This window comes from Ptychodera flava, chromosome 11, assembly GCF_041260155.1.
Source record: "Ptychodera flava strain L36383 chromosome 11, AS_Pfla_20210202, whole genome shotgun sequence".
Lineage (NCBI taxonomy): Eukaryota > Metazoa > Hemichordata > Enteropneusta > Ptychoderidae > Ptychodera > Ptychodera flava.
Window position 1 is genome coordinate 15,101,831 of NC_091938.1, and position 25,082 is coordinate 15,126,912.

Consider the following 25,082-nt stretch of genomic DNA (forward strand, 5'->3'; position numbering starts at 1 on the left):
CTCTACTCCTTTCATTTCATTGACTGACCAAGGGCACAGGGGCAAAATAAAGGGGTAGGTTGTCGGGCGGGATTAAACCGTTATGCCCTTGACTCAATATATCAAATACCTAGGTGGCGCTGTTCAGAAGTCCTACGACAATATATCGAAAATAAAACGGGACAGGTTTACACCAAAGACCCTTGGGAAAGGACTGTGATTACTCACTAAATTTATTTTGTCCAGTCAATCTACGAGATTTCGGCATCCAATCCACCACACAAATTGCTGCCGATTTAATTCCTTCAGAATGCATTTTCGAGAGGTACCCAGAACAACTTATTAAAGGTTTACCAAAATCCACCGTCAGGAAATATGTCTAATTTGCATAAATCAAATATGGCTTCCAGTTTGACAAAATAATATATTTGGCCATATATTACATGTTAAACATGCTATTTCGGTGAGTTTAAATTCTAACATTATTTGTTTGGCATGGGAAGTCAGTTTTGAAATATAATAGTTTAACATGGATGCTTTGATAATTTGTATAATTCCAATGTGGCTGTATATTTCTTGGTCATTGACAAATGTACCCTGTTTTACATGGGCAATGTATTTTTTGAAGAACTTAAAAGTTGATTTGAAACACATATGACTTTAAAAAGTATAACAGTAAGTACACCCGTGGTCACTTTACTGTTGATGAAGCCCACTTGATGCAGTCAAAAATTCCGTTTGTACGAAGGCAAATCCAGCTCTATCTGGGATTGTAAATGAGAGTTTACGATTGGCACCCAGTATTCAAGATTGAAATAACATTAATTACTATGCACTGGTCCATGTACATATTTTGTTCAGACAACTCCTTTGTCCTATCTATACCATCATCAACGGAAAAATCTGGTGTCATAGTAAATTATAACTGTCGTCTATTGACAAAATATTAATTTTCTTGTTTATATTTTTACCTTATCACAGTGTCTTGTTAGTTTTATGAAAATCAGTGCAATTGATGTCAATTTCCCCCGACACACTCTCTGCATGGGACACACAAGTTTGCGTGATGCTTTCGCAGTGATCTCATAAAAGTGTGTTTCTTCAATAATATTCATAGGGACTTTTCTCCATTTTAGGTACAAGCTTCATGACGCTAACTAAAAAAAAATAAGCGGGGTACGGTCACCCAATCTGCCCTACTTAAAACACCCCGACCCCTATTTTTCGACCTCATAAAAATCACGAATGATTTTGCCAACATTGTTTTCATTTTTGGTTGAAAAAGATAACCGGCCAACCTACCATATTTTCTGAACTCTTTTGAAGGGAAACTCGTATATATTTCATTTGGCTGGATGATCAAAAATTTATTCTCAATCCATAATTTTCGCATTGGAGTTTGTTGACATTTTGTTTGTTTACAATTAAAGGTATTGGAGACCGTTGGTATCGAATCACTATTTTATTTGAAATATAGATTGAAAAGGCATCGTTCAGGGTCACTACATGTGTAGACAGCAGAAAAAGAATGATATACCAAAAAAACAGTTCCCAGTGCAATGTATGTAATCCCAAGCAGTAAAATTACAATTGAACGCAAATGAATCATTTTTACTTGCCGAAATGATTGAGAAAACGCAAGCAATGAATGATCATTGTTAGGCTGCGTTCACAAATAATGGTTGGGAGGGGACAGGGGGAACCACGATTGAAAAGTTATTTTTATTCAGATCCCCCTCAATACCCATTTTCAAACCTCCCCTAAATTATCATATAGCTGCATATTTATTATGTACCGGCAGCTCTGCTCGCAGATGTTCGACGTTACCCGTTATAAGCAGTTTGTAGAGCAATATTCCTAAGGCAGGTTTTTAAATTGATTCATTTTTAAACGCATCAGTGGACGATTTATCAGTTTAAGCCGACTTGAGTTAATCCAACTCTGGCATGGTCAATGACACCTGCTGAAGAGCACACAAAATGACGATCATTAGAGAGTATGCAACTTGTGAATTCCTGGCAACGTTTAACCAAATTGTAAAAACGGAGCACAGTGACCTACCAAAATATTTTTTTAAAGCACAAGACATGTGTGACTTAGATACTACTTAAAATTGACAATACTGGAAGGTTAACTATTCCATCAAATAAGCGTTTTAATGGCAAAATGGCAAATGGCAACCATGGCAAAATTGGTAAAACATGGTCTTCCATGTATTGCTCTCTGGCCTGATCTTTTGTACAAGTATGTTTCACTGTCATGAGCGTTATTTAATCCAAACTCTTCTATAGCCTAACTACATCAGAGTCGGAGCTATCTCTGTAACTGTCACAGCCGGTATGCAGTGACAGTGGCACTGCAGTAGCAGGGCAGTAGCTGTATTAACTTTGATAATTTTGACATTTTTGTTCAGTTTATACAGCTTCGTTCTTGTTCTACTCCCTACATCATGTTGTACTATCCAATATTCAGCTTGCCAACACAGACTGTGTATATGTACTGTGCCTTTGTATCACTGACAAATGACTTTCAGTAAGGACTCTAATTTCACCAATAGTCTTCACGTATACAGGCTTTATCGACAAACTCAATATTGTGTGTTTCAGCATGCTACAGGAAGACAGCAAGAAAGTGTATTTGATACACTGCATAGAAATATAGAAAAAAATTATCAACAGCTGCAGCTTCTGCCTCGTTACGAAACCGACTTGTTTTTCTTCTTATGAAAATTCAATTTCATTCATACATTTTTTGATTTTTTCGAATTAGAGGTCATGGAATGTGACAAAATGGTTCCAGAATTTAAATAACATGACACTCAACATTAGGAATATTGAAATATTCAAAAATCTGCCCCGTTACAAGGACGTCCCATTGTTTTTAGATTTTTTTATTTCACATTTTTTCATAGATTTTTTCGAAATAAACGTCATGAATGCAACAAAATGGTTCCAGATTTTCTTTAATTAATCCTTACATAAGAAACATTGCATGATATAAAATGTTAATCATTTTTCATCGACTTACCGACAAAAATATAGAATCTAAAAATGTAAAAAATGTAGGGAACTAAAATATTTTCAGCCCTAGCTATAGACTATAGTACAGACAATTGTCAGCTTACGATATATTACAACAAATAGACGATGAGATATCTTTTCTTGCAATGATTCGAATAAAATCTAAATGGGGTCATCCGAAGTAGACAGGAGCGGATTCCAACCTTTACAGCAACTTGACGGATAGAATTCGAGAAACAGCTGCTTAGTGATCATGAGAAATGATGGGCAACCCCTTGAAGGATTTACACATATTTGACGAATCGCGCACCGATGACATCCGAGAAAAATGTAAATGACATAAGTGATGCGGATGTCGTTTAATGGCAGCCTGCAGGCACTTTAAAAAATCACAAAGTTAAGCGTCACTGACGTTACTCTATGTTGTGAAAGTTACAAACGCAAGCAGAAATATTGATTATCGAAATACTGATAAATTGGGGGTTACGTCGACACCCTGTTTTCCTGCTGTCCGCTTCATGAGCGTATGAAGTACAAACCTTCAAGATTAGAATGATTTTATGAAAATCGACGAGCTAGCTAGAAAGAGTTGCCCAGTGCATGTAGTCGTAAGTTTTTAAAAAGGAAAATACTTCTAAAATATGCAAAGACGACCTGTAGTGTCACATTTGCAAATGAGAAGAATGATGTAAATGGCCACATCATGTGTACGAATTCAAACGATGAGACAGCATGCTGACTGCTTAGCAACAGGAACGTCTGGCGGCGGCGCATCATCTGATTCGGCCATCTTGTTTCTGTCTGGTGACACGCCTGTGTTGTTCGTTTGATTCGCTGAGTAATCCGGTTCACCTGGTAAATTTTGAGGTGGCTGACTTGCCGGTTTCTGGTTATCTTTGTCCACTTGCTCTTTCATGTCTTCCACAGAATCTTTCGGTTCATCCGTGACTTCAGATAACAAATCGGCTTCCGAAATGACGTATGGCTCGGGTGTGATCTTTCGACCTCCTTCCCCCGCTGTGTCATTGGCGTTCTCGTTATCACCTTTTTGCCCATGGGGTTCTGCGTTCAAGCTTTCCGTGGCGTTACCCTCACGGAAATCGTTTGACACTGCGGGGGATCTTCTCGAATCAAACACATCTTGATCATTCAGCGACACAGGCTGTATGTCATCATCTGTTATCAATATAGAGCCGTCCCCTCCGTCAGATTGCATTTGTACTGGGGTATGTTCTCGGGAAGTCTGTTCTTCGTGTTCTTCTTGTTTATTCTCTTGAAGCGCTTCCTCGCTGAGAGCAAGATTTTCCACAGACTCCACCGCCGAATCTTCACTCTTGTTAGCAAACTTCATAATTTCATCGGGACCACACTCTGGTTGCCCATCCGACTCAACAGGTGTGATTTCCCCTTCATTTGGAGTTGGCACGTCATCTGGTATATCTCTTGTTATGAAGAACTCTTGCGAGCCATTTTGCTCCTCTTCCGAATGTTTGTCGCCCTCGCCGTCGCTCCTTGCCAAGGACGCGTTGTCGACGACAGGCGTTGCTGCTCCTTCATCGTCCTCCTCCCCTGCCTCATTCGTTTCTAATGCAGGTACTTCATCATTCTCAGCATTGTCATTTTCATCTTCATTGCTTGGAAGAGATGCACCATCCTCTTCCTCCGTAAGGGCAAGAGTTTCAACAGCCGTGCCGACTCCGGTGACAGGTGCTGCAGTATCCGACCCACTGTCGTCTTGTAGCAGTTCGGAATGCGGCTGAGCGTGTACACCGATTTGCTGCAAGAGTTCTTCGAATTTGTCTCCTTCGAAGGTCTCCTGAAGTTCCGCGTCAGTGAAATCGATGTACAATAATTCTGCAAAGGGCATGCTCATTGGGCCTTCGGGAGGCCAGGCCATGCCCTCCAAAAGAAGTGGTATGGTGGGTTTTTTCAGAGCATCGGCTAGACTCACTTCTCTGCGACAGTTGGCCGACAGGGCATATTTTTTGGTACAGCACGAAACGACGACCTAGTGAAAGCACAGAATAAGTATTATGAATATCATTTGGTTTTCAATGCTTTAGGAACAGTGACAAAAAAGTAAAGATTTATTTTAGTTGCATGACAGCAGTTTTTGTGAACAAAATCGCATTTTGAACTTTACCCATATATATCTACATTTGCCATGTTGTTTATATGGTGGCCGATGACCTTTCGACGACCTTCTAGACACCGCCGTATCGCTATGCGCCACAAACAACAGCGCTTCTATAGCTACATGTAGCTCGTAGATAAATAATTGGGGTTAGTATAGGACATGACGGTACATAACTAGAACTTCAAACCCAACTTGTAGGAGTGTCACACTCGGTACCTTGGCATTTCTGATCCCTTTGTCTATTTTGCCATATAAGGCATCGCCTCCTCCCATTTGCATAATATCAAACCAACATGTATAGCCAAGTGACGTCAGTCGAGAATACAGTTTCTTTATTTGCGGTTGTTTTCCCCACTGGTACGAGATGAATACTTCGGGGCAAATTTCTCTCTGCAGAAAAACGATAGAAGTTGTGAGAAGCTTGGTCTTAAAAACGACGGTCTATTCATAGGACCGTATCCTGGGGAGGCAGAGGGCAGCTGCCCCCCTGGAATATTCCGAGTTTACACTGTCAATATGTAAATTTATGTAGATTATCCTAATCCTTGCGAAGCTAGGTTCTGCCCAGCTTGACAAGTTGGTCAGGCTACGGCCCTGATTCATGAGCAATGCACCCATTCATTTATTATGCAGATTCCCTGCGCTATTGCTGCCGCTACTTGTGCTGTTCACACGAAAGGGTACAGGATGTGCAGTTCACACAGCCCGAATCACTGTTGTTCTTGAACTTCAAGAAACACACAATGGACAACTAACAAAGCATAAGAATGGAACATAATAGTGAATCATATGGAGCAAAATTCATAATCAGAAATGGATCAGTTTTAAAGACAAATGTCATCTGTACCTCATCTGCTCCTTCCTTTTTCTCTTCGGTCTTTTCCACCGCCACAACCGTCTTTTTAGGTTTTAGAACAGGCGTGTCATCGACTTGTGGAACCCAATCACGATACTCTGCGATGAATTGTAACACAAGTTACACATTGTTTGTCAGATCGTTTCTCTAACAAGCGACCAACCAAAGCATGGTTTGATTTACATGTAACTCAACATCAACGACTGCAATTCTCCGTTCTCACATCAAGTATTAAAGCACATCACTAGGCGTGACCATTGTATTTACGAGCAGCCAATCGAACGCAAGCAAACGACAGACAGCGTGCAATTGCGGGTTCATAAAAACGAAAGCTACAACGACCTTAGACTTTTCACTCAACAATTGGATCGGGCAGAGTCATGACAAGATTTACTCTGCAAGTGATGAGGTAAAAGCAAAGTCAGAAATCTCTTACACAAAAAAAGTCCTACCTTCAGATATCTTCTCCGGGTTTGGTGCGGCGTGGTAGTTTATTTGACCAAGTAGTTCGGCAAAAGTGGAGTCTTGCCAAAATTTATCTCCTTCTATGTAATCGTTTTCAGGTCTGAAATTTATGTATAGGAGCTGCGAGAAAAGGACGCTCATTGGCCCTGCCGGCGGCCACGCCACGTCTTCCAATAGCAGTGGTATGATTGGTTTGTTGAGTAAGCTTGCCAGATTGACCTGAAACGAAAGGACAAATGCAACATTAGGGTATTTGTGCCTCGAAATTTAAAGACGTAAACTTTTGCCCAAACTTTCCTCAAGGAAATGTTTAACCATTTTCTTTCGAGATCAAGAATAAAAACCAGGGGTCACGGTGCAAAATTTAGTACTGAACTAATAAATAACCATAAGCAACCAGCTATTTACTGATACTTGAAATTCAAAATGGCCGCCATGAGTACTCAATGAGTAAAGATCAAATTTTCGATTTTCACAAAAAATAAGTCAGTGAAAACTTTGATTCATTCGTAAGCTTCAAATGACAACCACTTGTGGCAGCACAAAAAGTATTCAAAAGTTTGAGAGTCTGAATGTCTGTCCTCGAGAAGCATTCATGCATACAGAAGGGCAAACTAAGTTTACATATCTACTCAAAAATATCGATAAAGGATCAGAGCAGGACTTTTTCCTCAACAAATCAAGAGGGGTTAGCATGTCATTTTTTGCACAAGAGTTCGTCATGAATTGCACAGTAAAAACTGTTTTGATCAGACGAAATTAAAACCAACCTCATGATTACAGTTCTTCGATTGGGAGTATTTTCCCGTAACCATTGACAACACTACTTTGGCGCCCCTCATTCCTTCATCGATTTTCTCGTACAGTTTATCGCCCCCTCCCATTTGGCCGATATCCATCCAGCATTCATAGCCGGCATTTTCCAGGTGTTCCTTCAGCGTTTTCACTGCTGATTGGTGGTCCCACTGGTAACTGATGAATACCGGAGGCGGGTGGGTGAACTCTGGTGGCGCTTGTGGTATTGCTTCATCTGATGATGTAAATGTACGATTGAAATGATATATTTTAAAAATTACCACACATTATTTTCAGGTTGGTACGTATAGTTTTTGCAGAGACGTAAACTACTTTTAGTTATTGTCCTCGTCACGTAAAGTGACAGGAAATTTCTTTGGTTAAAGACCCATTAGCTGTATTGTTTTGCATATTTAGATAACATGGTTTGAAATACAATGTAACTTATTAAAAATGCTTATCCGAGTGTGACTAAAACATCGTTCCAACATTAGAGAAAAACGCACAACTAAGACTTTCGAGTTCAAACTCAAATATAGCTTCCTCATGTGACGTTCTAGACTGAGAGAGCCGTCGCTTGAGGGCGCTCTCTGCGCTCCCCCTCTAGGGAGCGTAGGGAGAGTCCTCGAGCGACGGTTCTTTCAGCATAGCGACATTCAAGCGCGTTAATATAACCGACCAATCCAGCACCGAAGATCATAATTTGAATACTGCCATTTTCAAAGATAATATGGCTCAATAACAGGAATCAAAAAACATTTCTCAATATTAGATGGTATTTTTGGTTAGGCAATGTAAAACCATAAAGCTAATTATGCTTTAAAGGCCGAATATTTGATTATGTTTGAAAGCAAGTACATATTTTAATGTAACTTTTGATTTGCGCAAATGTGAGCACTACCGACGAGGATGAATAATACATTTATGTCATCTCTTCACTTGCCGTGCTCACAAAGCATAATACGATTAAAGTTCTTCAGAAAATGGTATTTCGAGTTGTTGAAGTACCGTCTGGCAAATCAAATGACCTGTAAAAAGAACAATAAGGAATTATACAAGAAGACCCATACCTGCCGCTCTTAGAGCATCTTCAATTATCTCAGCGCAGTCGTTTTGTCCCATATCTTTCAATGACGTCAGGACTGCGTATGTTGCTTCTGCGCTTTTATGAGTAGTGTACCACTCACTGTAAAGAATATCCATTGAATATTTAAGTTGACTATCTGCCTCTGCATTCACTTCACATTACATCGATCAGCACTTAACGGCACTCATAAATATTTTACATATGCACTACTAATTACTCGAGTGATGTCACTTAGGTTCATCGTTATATGCCTGACGGCAAATTCATCAGCATTCTTGCCAGAAGACAACCGAAAGAGTCTTACAGCTCCTCCTTGGCTACGTAGCTCAAGCAATGGCCATAAATGTTTGCTCCAACGGTTGAGCTGAGGATAGTTTTAGAAAAATAAGGTATGGTGCGCTATAGTATACACATCTTCGTAAAAAGCGGACTGGCAACCATACATGTTTTGCAATATTCTTTCTTTTCTGCAATATATTCAATACTGAGATAGCCACGGACAGGCGACTCAACATTTAGTACAAGTTTATGGCAGTGGCATCAACTTTCGGTTTGCTGACTGGTTAATATTGTCAATCTAGCGCTAAAACAATTCCCTAAACCTAGCAAGCGACCTCAAAAGGCGCGTTTAGGTATCACCTGATCGAAATGACGCTTTCAGTTGACAGAGTTTGCATAAATCTTATATGTACCTAAGTAAGGACATCGTTGGATCATGTGCAGTTGCCCAGTTCCTCACATCTTCGGGGCTGTATGACAGTCTGATGGCAAGGAAACGCCAGTTGTTGTCACCATCCTCGTTCAGGATCTTTGCTACATCACGCGACCAAGCTGGTGCATTACTGATAGTCTGCGGAATTTAATCCAGATACAAGAACAGAGTTAAAGAGTATCTTGTCATGTCTGCCAGAAAAGAGGGACAGTTTGTCAATGGCCAGTTTTAAAAAGACGTTTTCAAGTAAAATTTCACAAAGGAAAGCTGAAGAATAATGTCATTTTCATTCTTTTAATCACAACTGCTTATGTCGTAGGTAGTAGCAACAACATGCAGTGTTCCCATCTCATATTTTGAGATTTATCAAATAGAAATACAAACTGAACCCTTTGACTTTATGCAGCTCTCACGCCGGTGTATGCCAAATTAAACCTGTCGAAAAAGGGGAAAGCAGACTGAAATACTCTCATTTTTCTTCAACGATTCGAAAAATTTATATGACGTTCCTCTACAATTAACTTACAACTACTTGTAGAAGATCGAATGTTACGTAAACTGTTACGTAAACTGCATTTTGTGGATGAAACACATTGCGTCTAAACAAAAGAAAGTGGCACTCGCGAAGATCTGATTACCCATAACCTTATCAGATGGAATTCTCATAAAGCACTCTTTCTCTCGGAATTATGCAAAATGACGAATAAGTTCGTAAATGGCCGATTATTTAATACGACACTTTATTCAAAGGTAAAAACTCAAAACTTAGCAAAAGGTTGTATTACAATGAGTACGAACTAGATTTATGTAAACTTTGCGACGGCTATAAAGATGTCGGTTTTACTCTTCCTTGTTATGTGTCAATCTTAGAAGTTGTTCTTACCAAGAAGTTGTTGCTAAGTACATAGAATGTCGCATGATATAACAAGTCCGACTAAAAATGTATAACTCATAGTTCTATGTTTTTTGATTCAAACAAGTGATAGCGATTCTTACTGAAAAACCAAGATTTAATGTAATTTACTTTCAATTAAGCATGGTAAATTTTTAGTCCACCATCCACATCTTAGTATTTACTGTGGCTGGTTTTGACAGGAAAGCTCTGCAGCCGGGTTTCTCTTTTCGCAGCTTCTCAACAACTGCTAGCAATTTTTTTCGTTTTTGTCGAATGTCATACGGATAGTCTTCTGTTATGTAAATGTTCTGGCCTTTATATGGTCTATTTCTCAAGCACTTTGCTGCACTGAATAGAACGGTCAGTTTGTCTTGGCGACTCATAAATCTCGCGATAATTGGACCCTGTCTTTTTTCACTTGATCCATCCCCTTTCACGGAAACGCGATATGCAAATTCGATGTCATATTTTAATGTCAGGTCCATGTGTTTGTTCATAAAAGATTCAATGAAGCCACGACAATCGTTTTCCTCGCATGATAGCGGGAAGTTGAAGAACACCAAATTATTCCTTTTCAAGTAATCTTCGAGATAGTAACATTTCTCTTTTAATGCTTCGATCTCGCGCATTTCTCGTAATCTCCCGGTCTGATTCCGTGCACTCCGAGGTCTGATCTCTTTTCTGGGTTTATCCGTAGATGCTTTTATTTTCTGTAAAACAATGTGAATTTTTACATAACTGCATAAAACGAAACCTTTCTTCGCAAAATTTTAACACTGGCGATTTTTTCTAACCGTGCCACCAAATGGCTTATGTAAATGCGCGTATTTGAAAAAGATCCTTACTTTTTTGATAAATCTCTACACGGCTTGTCTTCAGAGAACGCAAGTCAATATACGCCACTTGTATTGTAATGTATTCGAGAAAGAGAACCTCGAACAACGGGCTGTACAGTCCATCTAACAAATATGAACTTGCTGATATCGTTATGTAAACTATGCTTTATTGTCTTCATTAGGATTGGTATGTAGTATCGCTTTTCAGCCAAACAATTCCGTCACCATATCAGCCATCACGGTAAATTAAACCAACTATGTGTGCATCGATATATTAAAATAGTTTGCAGTCAATAGAGCTTTACTCTATATTCCTGTCTCTGTCACAGTAGGATGGAATAAACCAAAGTGATAACACTATGTTGTTAAAGCTATTCGAATTAATACGGGCAAAATGTGACAAAGGTCTAACAGACGAAATTTACGTATGTGCAGTAGCTACAAAACGTAAGTTAGATTTCACGATGAACATAAAAATGTATTGACCCCAAAATCTGTGAATGATGTTACCTTTCTATCGATTTCTTCAACTTTTTCCGTGGTCTCATCCACAACTTCTTCCAGTTCATCTAGGCGCTCTTCTTGCTCCTTAACGTCTTCCTTAACCGCGTCTATTTCCTGCTGTTGGTTGTCCAACTTCTCGTCAAGCTGTTGAATATTTTCCTCGTTTGTGGCGACGCGTTGGTCAAGGTCCTCCACGTCATCCTGTATGTCAGCCACTTGGTCAGCTACTGCCGCCAGACTGTGTTTTGAGAGAGGTAAAAACATAAAAAGGAACTACATTAGCAAGACGTCTAGCCTAGATTACTCTCCCTGAATTTTGCAAAAAACAGTTGAAATCGTCCTTAATAACCCTGGAATGCCTAAATACAATATTATAGCTCTGACATGGGCCATGGTTTTAAAACAACAAAGAGTTTGATATTGAATATTGACAACTGCAAATGTATAACTATTACTGAACACTGTGAGAGGATAGCGAGAACAGGTAACGAGAAGTGTGCGAGAATCGACTTTTTATCGCAAGAATATGGCCTTTTCACAATTATCTAGAAAGCATTTATTGTCCCAAATAGTATTTTTGCTATCAGACAGTAAAAATCTAGTTTTCTTACAATCGATAGCAATCGGTGAAAATTTATTGCACATATATCTTGCAAAATAAATAAATTTTCGCCGATAGATTGTAAGAAAACAAAATTTTCTCGCAAAAACATTAATTATTCAAAACTTTATCACAGAATTGTGCAGTATTGATTGTCATTGACGAATGCCATAGTCGGTCTTTTTGAAGCTTTGTCGGTAATGGATCACAAGAGGGCGTAAGGTAGAATGCGCCTAGAAATTGGAAGATGTAATCTTTCATTCAAAATTCCCTTAAGGAAACTTTAAACCATTCTTTGTATTTCAAAATCAAGAATAAGAACGACGGGTCAGTGTGCAAATTTTGATAACGGCAAAACAAATATCCTAAATTTACAAACATTTAAAATTCAAAATGAAGCCTCATTCTCTTTGTCCTATTCTATTAGGAGGAATCCAATTTCGATTTTTCACAAAAAATATTGCGATGAAAACTTCATTTATTCCAACAGCTTCGAAATTATCCGACACAAGTGGCAGACTAGAAGTACGTTGAAAAAAATTGGGGTTTCGACATAAGTCGAAAAATCAGTCTCCAAGGCGCATTCTACCTTAAGTTAATTGAAAAGATTTCTCCTCAAAACAACAGTAACTAGTAATTTAAGCTGAAACCTACGTTCTTCCTTCGAGCAAATCCATGACACCGTTGACTATTTCAGAGACACCTGCAACTGTACTGTCTTTGAATGAGAGGATAAGATCCTTATACTTTTCAAGAACCGGGATGTACTCGGTGCCCGCCAATTGTTTCATTGTCATAATAATGGTAGTGACCTGCTGCGAGTAGATCGGATTTTCCAGTTGTTCTGCAAACACCTTCATAAACCTTTCTGCTTTTTCCTAATAAAACAGGATGCGACATATACGATTAATCAACAGCTCTGTCTGCCTCTCTCTCTCTCTCTCTCTCTCTCTCTCTCTCTCTCTCTCTCTTGCATTTTTTCAACAATAAGGAAACAATTTAGTAAAAAGAAACAAAACTACGCAAATTGAAAAAATGACACGCCTGTGGTTGATACAGAAATACTTATGTTCAGTCAACTTAGCTTAAACGTAAAATGACTATTCACATCTGTTCATCTTGCGTATAGCTAGACCAATACGAAGAGATATTTATCTCTCGGCGAGGACTAGACTAAGATATTAGTGCATTTAATGACTGCCTTCAGTGCTTCTTGACAAACTTCTCACTAACCAATACTTGGATAATCATACGACTGTACAAACCTCATCAAGTCTGCCAAGGACGGCTAGGGCCTGGTTGCTGTAGTATATCATGGCGGGATAAGCGTCAGGAACTGCTAGCAGTTTACTTATAGTGTCCTCGTCGTCAAACTGTTTAGGATCGGCGGCGATGATGGAAACCAGCGCCATTGCTGCCAACGTTGAGGTCGTGAAGTCACTGAGAGACTCAAGAAGCTGATCCTTGTATGGCAAAACTCTCTTGAGAAAGAAAGAAAGAAAGTAAACATTCATTCGTTTAGCATAACGGCAAGGTTAAAATAACTAATTATACGATACCATACAATCATACAAATACAGCGATCTGATCGGACGAGACCTGAAATAACCATGTTATATTCACAATATAGCACCATCTTCGTGATAAAGCACGGTTTGAACACGCACGAGCTCTCAGCTTTAGAAATTTATTTTTTTTGACATTTCACGTGAAACTTTCAATATACTGTGATATAATAGCAAGAAACCACCCTAGCAACGGGTATGCCACTCGGTTTTGACCAGGTTACTCTATATATGCACTCACTGTCGCCCGTGCATTATATTACATGAACTAGTCAAAATCTCGTGGTATACAAGTTACTGGGGTGGTTATTGCTCAATCATGACATCTTCAAAGAGATATACACATGAATTACTTTTAGTAAAGAACTATTCTACCCAGGTATTAAAAGAGGGCACAGTGTTCTGTATATTCAGTACGTCCAAGAGATCATGTGACCAAGGTACAAACAACGTTTGTGCACATACTTTTGTTTGTATCGTGGTTCATTCGAATTCCGGGATTCCCCAATTCACAAAAGTCAAAAGTGTGTGGGGCGAAGCAGTTAATGCCTTTTTGTTATGTCTATACATCTGACAAGCATTTGATTAAATTCTGCGTTGCAATTTATCGATTATGGATTACCATTGAGAATGCTTTGTTTCTGAGTTCAGAGTGCGATGAATAGCAGAGAATGCCCAATTATTAATCATTTTTAAGTCGCGGAATATTGTTCAATGAAATTCAATATGTGTAATTTTGCTATTACTAAAGAACCATCCACGCTCAAGGAGCTGACAGATAATAAATGGGTAAGGTTATTTCAATTTTAATCTTCGCTGAGAAGTCAATAACCTGTGTTCACACTCCATTGTGTACAAAGTAGCGTTGCAATTATCACACTTACTTGTGGGTGTTTCTTTCCTACGTCATCGTACAGCTGAATTATAGCATACTTCTGTCCGGGTCCAATTTCATCAAATTTTTCAGCAATCTCATCAAACCTTGCCATGATTTCGTCTTCTTTCTCCTTGAAAGCCCCCTTTATCGCCGCTATCAAAGTAAGAGTTGCAGATTCAATTTTCCACTCGGATATTGAATATTAATTTATTTTATTTTTCTCCATAGAGTTAACACAAGGATGGCGGCCATTTAGCAGTTCAAATATCGGTAAATATTGGGTATTTGGTTTCTCAAGCACCGACATTTGCACGATGAACAATGGTTTTTATTCTTGATTTTGAAAGAGAATGGTTGAAAGATTCGCTGAGAAAAGTTTGAGCTAGGGTTTTAGTCTTTCATTTTCGAGGCGAAACTACCTTAGAGTTAACATATTGACCTTACAAAGGGTTTGGAAATTCAGAAAACCTTCGATGGAAGTGTTCTGATTAAAGTTTTCTGGGTCTACACGTTTGCTTGAATATGGAACATCTCGCTTTTTTATAACGTTGGTGTAGTGAAATTCATAAATATCGATGTCACTTAAAGGCTAAGAAGGATATTTAAGTATTCAGCATTCATCGTACTTACGGATGACGTAAAATTTTCCGTTTACACAGGCATCGATGACGTCGTTAATGTATGGGTATATCAACTCGGCTGTGTTTTGCATGTTTGGATATATAGCTTCCATGAGGCTTTCCAGGTCGTCTACTTCGCAGTTCATAAGTTTCATGACATATGGCATAAAAGGCTGCATCACTTTTGCGTTTGTCTGTTGGTGGGATGGACAAAAAACAAATTGATCCCGCCCACTTTCCTTTGTCGTTGCTGCAACCGAAAAATGTAAGTTCTTCGCTTCACAATGTTACAATTTGTAACACTAAAGTTGCAGTAATTTCGGGTTACCTCAACAGTCCGACTTGCGGAGCCTGTAATTGGGAATCTATGCGTGTTGGTCAATCAAATAAATTATAAAAATAAATAAAGATGTGTCAAATGATTTAAAGCGTAGTTGGTGCGTTCGTTTATAAACGTTAAGAGTCAGGATAGAGGGGGTATGTCACAAACGAATGAAAGAGATGTCTGATATTCTGTGTACAGTGTATAGCTGTGGAAGATTGTACAGAGAGTCTATTACAACATGATACTTACACCGAGCCATATGTTGCAGACTATCATTCTCAACACTTCGCCCCAGAAAGACAATGGTGTGTAACCTGTCTCTTCAAGGTCGTGTTTGAAGCATTCCTCACATGTGGTGACCATAAGGTCCGAGTATTTGTGAATAGTGTTGGATTCTCTGATGCAAATAAAAGACACAGACGATAACATTTTATGTACAACGACTTGGATACCTGAAACTCTGTGTGAACGCTGTGAATATCTAAATGTGATTATCAGGCAGCTGTAATCTATGCGTGAGCTCTTCTGTACAAGCAATAAGTTGGCCACGCAGGTCGAAACTGAACACAGTGTTAACGGATTACTGATAGCGGGCGCTCTGTTCATAACAGGAGCAATCTTCGGAAAAATTTGGTCATGTAACTTTAAATAAATATTTCACGATTACACCGGGCAAGAAGATCATATGAAAGCGATACACGCAGTCATGGAACAAGCGCCGTGAAAATCCGAAACAGAACAGCAACTATAACGTATGCTAAGCCAAGCGGACTGATATAAAATCAATTGACAATATTATTTTAGATCTATCAGACGTAATTGTCAACGCACAAAGCCTAAAGTTTTATCGCCCATTTTACAATGTACAGAAAACTCACTTCATGTAACTGGTGGTTGAGACGATGATCGCAATTAAGGTAGTTCTTTTAGTGCTATAACCTTCCGGCATATCAAAATCAGGTTTGGTGATAAGGGCCACGTACGCATCCATTATGGCGGCTACTTTTTTGTCGTTACCCTAAAAACCAAGCACATATAAACCATTTTTGTTTTGTCAACGACGAAACATCCAGCAGATAAACAATTGAAAAGGTTAGAATTTAGGTAAATTTTCTTTTGGATGCACGTCTGTTGTCTGAGGAATTACCCAGATGATCTGAGTTAAACGTTATCAACGGTAAGTTGTTTCGGCACAGAATCTAGTCGTTGAATTATAATTTTCCGAACCCCCAAAAGGCAATCTAGCCTCTCCTTGATTTTGAGCTTTGAGCAGAGAAGACACATTTTTTCAAGAAGCACTTTAAAATCATACCATTGTGATACATGAGGCAACACATGCTGCTGAAAGTGTAGTATGAATTGTAGTATCGTAATTGTTTGTCATTTGTACTTTGTTAATATGCATTATACGTAAATTACTACTCAACGTCATTAAAGAAACACATTCCTCAAATATTTGCATATGAAATAAGAGTTGACACTGATGCTTATAGGATACAATACAGGCGTACATTAACTTTGTCTATTGTCGACTACTGGTAGAAAATATTGCGGGAAAATAGCAACAAACGGAGACTTTCTTACTTTTGCGAGAATACTGTGAAATTTATTTTTTTCTCACAATCTATATGCGGGAATCAGATATTCTCGCAATCTAATTTCCAGAAATAGAATTCAAGTGTAAATTTGAGTGTAAAATTGCAGAGACCTCAATTTGAAAACATCTTCACTTAACTTCTTTGTGGTTATTTATCAGACCTTTTGCGAGGCAATAAAGGAGATTATTTCATTCTGTAGAATCACCATACAAATAAATTCATCTTGAGAGAAAGGATTAATCTTTTGCGATTGATAGCAAACAAAAACACGAATACAAAGTAAACGAATTCTATTTTCATAGTTTCATGAAGAAAAAATAATTTATAACGAATTCTATTTTCATAGTTTCATGAAGAAAAAATAAATTATAACAGATTGATTGTAAGAATTTTTTTCCTCGCATGTTGACAGCGAGAAAAACAAAATCTCGCTGGTTGATTAAGATAATTTTGTTTCTCGCAGATTCATGGCAAGAAATATACATTCTCGTAGATGAGTCCGTTTCTTGCTAGTTTCTCGCAATGTTTTCTAATAATGTACTTGAAGAGACAGTTTGTTTACGAAATCTTCAGCAATAATGGTTACACCCACCATTTCCAGAAACATATGTTTTTCTAAAGTTTATATTCATGATTTTCTCGAGCGAGTTTAGCAGACAACCGTATATAATCTATGTTGCAGCACCAACGGGTGGTTGATAGTCCGGTCTAATTGCAAGTACCTGTCCTGTCGTAACAATTTGAAACAACATCACAAACTAATAACACAGGTGTGATAACACTGTAGATCAATTTCATCATTCATTTTCAGACGGGTGTCACTGAAGGTCTATGACGTTGCCTACTAACCTGAAACTTTGTTTTGGAGATAAATTCATTCGTTACATAATAGTGAGGGTCTTTGTCCATCTTACAGCAATACTCGATCAAGTCACACCATACCGGGCTGACCTTTTTCTCGATGTGAAACATCCTATACAAAATAAAAACATTAAAAAATAAAAAGCAGAGTCGCATCACCGAAGTAACGGGCGAGTATCTGTGGCCTGAATCATAAATACTATATTATTATTATTATTATTATTATTATTATTATTATTTATTTATTTATTTATTTATTTATATATTTAAACTCGATGACTCCATGCGTGAAACACCTCTATCCATGGAGGTCGAATAGATAAAAGAAAACAATTATATAATAGGTACAAAAAACTTGAAAACACATAAACACAGAACTACGAAGAAGCATCAGACAAGTAAAAGAATACAGTTCTTAGGGGTTATTACACGAAGTTTAGGCGATACCTCGTCATATTCGAGTGATGTGTTCGTATTTTAATGAGTTGCGTAGCAACGAACTATTGCAGTAATTGGCTGAAGTAAAAATGTTAAATGACTTTCAATAATGTCGTATCATAGAATCTTTAATGTACAAAGCAAATTTCGTCAACTTTGGTCCAGTCAATACAGATAAATATCCCTAATTAGGAAAATTTATTAAATATGCAAATAAGGATATGGCGTAATTAAAAATGCTTAATGACTTTCAATAATGTTGTATCATAGTATCTTTAATGTACATAACAAGTTTCGTCAAATTTGGTCTAGTCAATATAGATAAATATCCCTAATTAGGACAGTTCATTAAAAATGCAAATTAAGAATTGGCTGGAGTAAACAAGGTTAATGACTTTCAATAATGTTGTTTTATAGTATCTTCAATATATGTAGCAAGATTCATCAACTTTGGTCGCGTCAATTCAGATATATATCCCTAATTAGGAAAGTTCATTAAATGTGTAAATAAGGAATTGGCTGAAGTAAAACTGCTTAATGATTTTAAATAATGTTATATCATAGTATCTTGAATGTACATAGCAACTTTCATCAACTTTGGTTCAGTCAATTCAGATATATGTATCTTATTAGGAAAGTGTATGAAATATGCAAATAAGGAATTGGCTGAAGTAAAAAAATGCTTAATGACTTTCAACTATGTTATATCATATTACCTTTAATGTACATAGGAAGTGTCATCAATTTTGGTCAAGTCAATTCAAATATAAATCCCTTATTTCAAAGTTCATGAAATATGCAAATTAAGAGATGGACGAAGTAAAAATGCTTAATGACTTCCAACAATGTAAAATCATAGTATCTTCAATATAAATACCAAGTTTTGTCATATTTGATTGAGTCAATTCAGATATATATCCCCAATAAGGAAAGTTCATTAAATATGTAAATTACCCATTATCTTTCATGTCACCCCTTAGTATCTTTCACAGCTGATATATCTTGGTGTGATCAACATTTGTAGCAAATCTCGTCAAATTATGAGCAGTCGTTCTCAATGTATATCCGTTTTTCTAAAATCATTAATTATGCAAATGAGCAAAAAGTAAACAAGCCACACCCACCAAAAACCATTTGCACACTGAATCTTAGTCTGGCAGAGACCCTGCGATTCGCGTTCTTCCCTGTTGGAACACGCGCGCGTCCTTCAGAGACGCGACGCGAATCCCAGGGTCTGGACGTTCTTGCAAGCGACCGGTCGGATTTCTGCCTGATCCGGGTACTTTATAGAACTCCACACATCCGTTAATCAAAACAAAAATGACAGGTAGCATAGCCAAATAAAATTAAAATTGAAAAATAAAAAACATACCGCGTATATAGGTCTACCAGCTACTAGTATATATTCTCTCCGCCCAGATAGATAGGTTTTTCTTTTGACGTCACTATCCTTATGAATATTCATCTACTTGCAAGAACCGATAGTCGCTGTGTCTGGCAGCGCGTGCTCACAGCTGCACAGCCTTCGAATGCAGGCCCATCGCGGCGCTCACAAAACAAGGCACAGCGACTGTGGAGAGTCTAACTGAATCTATGTACCAGATTTGATTCTGATCTGATGAGCCGTTTTTGAGATATCGAGCACAAAGAGAGACAGACAGACAGACACACTGACAGACAGACACACATACAGACAGACAGCGCTGCGACATAAGCTCACGTATGTGAACACGTGAGCTAAAGATCTGAAATGAAGGTAAAAGCAACCTATTTTTTCGTTTACTTACTCGAAAGCGTCAGCAAGATTATCACTCGCCTTCTCTAGCGCATCGAGATAATCCTCCCTTTTCTCCTCATCGTCTAAATCAGGATGTTCCATAGGTTCATGCCATTTCTTGCTGACTTCAATTGCTCCATCGATGTTTGCCTGAAAGGAACCGCACCTTGGTTTAAATTCTGTACCCGCAAACCAAATACACTGAAAACTAACTGGATAGTTATTCACAGACCGTCTACAGCTCAGCTTGCGATTTAACGATATAAGTGGGCTGTCAATAGATGTAATAGACGATGTTCCGCTGATTGCGAGATCTCGCGAGACTTTAATACATGCCCGTAGAAACAGGATTCCAGCTTAGTAATACAAGTCAAACTTTGTATGGAACTAGAAAAAGTGCAGAACTGAGCAAAGATTGCAACTTCATATATTTTATGCATTGTTTAACGAAATTAGCGACTTGTCCTGTTTTACGCAGTTTGTCCTGTGTTGCGAGAACACGTCCACTGCGAACCACATATTCTCGCGATATCTCGGAATATCTCGCGCGGTTCGGAACATGGTCTATTGTACTATTCTAGCGTGAAAGCACATTTTCCTTCAAAACATTCTAGCTATTGATGGTGAATAAATGTTGATGTCAACTTTGAGTCGCAGAAGCCTTACACCGAAACAGTTCAAAAGTTACAATTTCTGAAATAACGCATACCACGTATTTCTCGTTACAACATCTGAAATAACTTTCTAGTTTTTCATTCTGTTTTCTCGTCTTGACGTTACAGAGGCTCTAACCATAGACCCTAAAAAGACAGTCTATCCACAGACCAACAACAAAAAATTCTATACAAAGATGTAGGGTCCATCATGGTACAACAAAGCAATCGGAAATTTTACGCACATTTTTACAAAGAACGCCCTCTACGGTTTGTACGACAGTCATTGCTCGATGTGAGTACACGGTATTGGCATACTTACCTTCCAATTGATAGCATCCTTGTCGTACGCTATTCTCTTGATGATCTCAAGATGGCCTATTGTTTTCTTATCCATACAAACCAAGATGACGTCAATCAGGTGTTTGGAAAGTTTTCCTTTGCTACATGTAATGACAAATAGATGGTGTTTACGTTGCTGATAAAAATTTGCAGTGTCCCCAAGTTCTAGATTTCGTTAATCTTGTTTTGCAATTTATGTCCCAATGTAATCTTGTAATCGCTTCCTCCGATATGTTGACTCATGGCAATGATCTTTGAATGCAATATCGACATTGATTAGGCTTAAACGTAATTGAACGGTAACGTGACCTAGTTACTCTTAAATCGATCATTAAAAGCAGCACACGTACATCCAAGGAATTGTGTTTGTTCATGCTATAAAAACCACGTTGATTAAAGTACCTAGTCCATAACTAAGATGTTGTACAGGCTTATCCCTGTTGTATTCACCAATATATATGACAAACTTTCACGACATCGGGTTCTTTATTCCGATATTATCGACCGCAATTCCGGCTAAATTCACCTACAGAGCGCCATGACACGACTACAACGTAACAGTCGTTATTATGACGGGCGTGGCAACGACGACGTTCCCCATCTGTTATTATTGTAAATGTGCCCGCGGTTTTACCATGTGTAGTATCGTGGGATTTCCCCGGGATTTCGCAAGGAATCAACACACCTGTCACATTATAACAATGGTCGTTCCATCCCGAGATTGTGTGATCTCGAACAGAGACCGCTATTTCCGAAAACGCTTATTCACCTAATGACGTATTACGAAACCGCCCTGTTCCTTCCTCTTTCCAAATATTGGTGAACGCAACGAATAAATCATGAAAACACATTGAAATGTCTTACATAGAAACCGTCAATCAATCAATTATAACAAAGCTGTACAGATTCAAACACGGGATTAAAGCAAACCTGGCTTGAGTGCCATGTTTGTGAATCCGTAGCTACATTCCATATCATATATCTTCTGCACTGTGTGTACAAAGAATCGTTGAACAAACCTTGCTTTCCTCGTTAAAGCAGCAAGAATATCAACATCTTGTGGTTTAATTTCTGATTTGCTCACCTCTTTTTCGCATCTTCATACAGTTTGTCCTCAACTTCCCGTTTAATCTTGTAAGCTTCGTTTTTGGAATTCCAAAAATCTTTGTCGGTCGCATCCCTGAGGCAATCCAGTATGACTGCAATTCTCTCGTCCCAATCTTTGCCTTCCGCCATTATCTGGTACATGCAGACGTAGTAGACACCATCATCGGTCGTGTAATTATATATAATATATAATTCACTGAGTCTCTCAGTGCCACAATCAGGACTCCGGCATGTCAAATTCTGCATAACATGTATTTACCGACTTTGTGCCCATTCTGCGCGCAGTAAAATCTCAGCAACGTACGCAGCACTTTGACAGTATTATGTTGGATAGATCTCAGGTCAACAAGACATTCAAAGAGGGCCGTGTCATGCACAGTTAAATCACAACGCCATTTACCGACAGCAACGAGGCGAAACTGTAGCTGAGGGAACTCAGTTAAGAACGCTTTTAGTATGCAAATTTGTCTCGCGATCTACTTGACCTCAAGTGAACCCGCATGAGGGCACAGGCAGAAAGTTAAACGATATTCTCTTGCGGTTTCATAACTTGAAAGAGGTCGAGAAGATTTAATATTTGTGTTCATTTGTATGTGACGGTGGTTGTTATTTTTGCAGGCCATAATATATATATGTTTTGAATAGTAAATATACCCTCTGACTATAGACATTATATCTCAGTCTGACTATACCCTAAGCTTAGTTCTGATATCAGATGACCTACGCGCAGTACAAGCTTTAAATACGTGTATGCGCCATAAACAAGGGGAGCCACGTGTAGTAGTGTTAAATAATTTGAACTTGTTCATCTCGGGGTCAAGGTCTATTGGTTTTAGACCAGTAGAGGGATTTGGTGAAGTTGGAGCACAGAATTGTGCATCGCGCCGAATAGATCAGGTTTAACGTGAAAATATGGGTCAGTACGCACCTTCTATATGACGTTACAGTTTTTTTTACCACATTCGCCAGCGTTCAAGACCTGTCCAGTCCGTTCCTAGTCTAGTCAATAGTCAGCTCAGCCAAAGACAAATGGCGACGATACAGGAACACCGGACTCATCACGGTCACATACCGGCAGCTACCGCGAACCTTCTTGACTACACATAAATATGGCGGCCATTGATTTGGCACGGCTCTTTGTCTGATGGTCGCTATGACAACACAACAAAACCCCAAGCTGTCATCATACATCACAACTGTCTATGGAAAGTCACCATTTTACATCAACCTATCATGACGCTAGAAGAAAAGTCCTGTTATTCGTGCCATATGGGCAAGGTAAAGCCTATAACCACGGTGTTTCTCAATTCATTCGCCGAGCATTTGTTCTTATATAGACGTTTAGAAAGTTGACCTCATTCTTGCGAGCCTGAGTGTAATAATATACTGCTCATAACAGTATATACTTTCCTGTTTCAAAACACACAAAGACTTCGATTGTATAGCATGAAAGGTGGCCACTGTACTCCTTTCATTCCATTGACTGTCCAAGGGCACAAGGACAAAACGAGCAACCTAGCGGCCGATATGTGTTATGTAGAGAATAACTATTTTTGACACATGTGTTGATGAAGAAGGTGGAAATCTTTGATAGCTCATTTCAGTGACCTGACAAAAAATGGCAAAAATAGCTGCAAAAATACACAATTGAAGATTTCATCATAATTTGAGCATATTACATTAAGGTCATCCCTGAGAACATGTCAACCAAATTTATCAGACGAGTAGTTTTTTGAGCATCAATTTTTTGACCAAAAATGGAAAAAAATTAGCTCTCAAAAAATTGTAGATTTCATAATAATTTCAATATATTATATTAAAATAACCAATTGAAACCTGTATACCAAATATCAAAGCTATCAGACGAGCAGTTTTTTAAAAACTCATTGTTTGACCAAAAATGGCAAAAATTGCCCCCAAAATACAAAATTGCAGATTTCATCGTAATTTCACAATATATCACATTTGTATTTGTTTGTATTTGTAGGAACCTGTGTACCAAGTATCAAAGCTATCGGACTTATACTTTTTGAGTAACACCTTTTAGACCAAACATTTCAAAAATTGCCCCAAAATTACAAAATCGTAGATGTCATCATAATCTGAATACATCACATTTTCCTCATCCCTAGCAACCTGTATACCAAATATCAAAGCTGTCAGACAAGCGGTTTTGGTGAAAGAAAGTTTTTGACCAAAATTGACAATAATTCGTATATTATGATGAACTCTACAATTTTGTATTTTGGGGGTAATTTTTGCCATTTTTGGTCAAAATATTTTTCTTGAAAACTGATGGTGTGACAGCTTTGATATTTGGCACAGGTTCCAAGGGGATATTTTAATGTGATTTATTGAAATTGTAATGAATTTTTCTCGGGGCAATTTTTGCCACTTTTGGTCGAAAAAAATATGTTTGTCAAAAAGTATTAGTCTGATAGCATTGGTATTTAGTATACAGGTTCCTACAGATGAACTTAAAGTGATATGTTGAAATTATGATGAAATCTGCAATTTTTTATTTTTGGGGCAATTTTTGGTCAAAAAATTTGTTTCTCAAAACTACTCGTCTGATAGCATTTTTTGACATGTTCTTAGTGATGATCTTAATATGCTATGTTCAATTGTGTATGTTTGCAGCTAATTGTGCCATTTTTGAGCAATCAAAGAGTTTCACCTTCTTCATCATCACATGTGTCAGTATTTATTCTCTACATAACACAGCGAGCTATATAGGCCGCTAGGTCACTTGTTTTAGATTTTTTTTTATTTCGTTGACTGAAACATTGAGACATGTCGACAGAGTTGTAAACAACACGTACCCGTGACGTCAAGCTGCTTTACAAACCGAAGTCAAAGAAAACAATGACATAAACTCTTAGATGACAAGGATAGTAAATGTATTGAGTTGACATTTATTCTCACGAATTGTACAGCATTTGGAACTCGTATCATGCATTGACAGGCTTTGATTGAATTTAAAGTTGATTTTGGAAAGTAATCTCTAAAACAAAGACTTTGCTCCATTTTA

At 38.1% G+C, this 25,082-nt stretch overlaps 1 protein-coding gene across 1 annotated transcript; it reads right to left on the reverse strand.

Annotated features, from left to right (window-relative positions):
- Positions 1-2,917: 2,917 nt before the first annotated feature.
- On the reverse strand, positions 2,918-23,190 carry LOC139143599 (uncharacterized). The gene is made up of 19 exons (XM_070714065.1): positions 22,980-23,190; positions 22,029-22,183; positions 20,925-21,045; positions 19,960-20,099; positions 17,723-17,846; positions 16,154-16,293; positions 15,525-15,672; positions 14,961-15,144; positions 14,338-14,483; positions 13,154-13,369; positions 12,543-12,766; positions 11,294-11,525; positions 9,033-9,190; positions 8,324-8,439; positions 7,229-7,488; positions 6,446-6,677; positions 5,985-6,091; positions 5,354-5,527; positions 2,918-5,008 (listed from the first exon to the last, which is right to left on the reverse strand). The coding sequence occupies exons 2-19, from the start codon at positions 22,178-22,180 to the stop codon at positions 3,716-3,718; spliced, it is 4,167 nt and encodes a 1,388-aa protein (XP_070570166.1). The 5' UTR covers positions 22,181-22,183; positions 22,980-23,190; the 3' UTR covers positions 2,918-3,715.
- Positions 23,191-25,082: the final 1,892 nt, after the last annotated feature.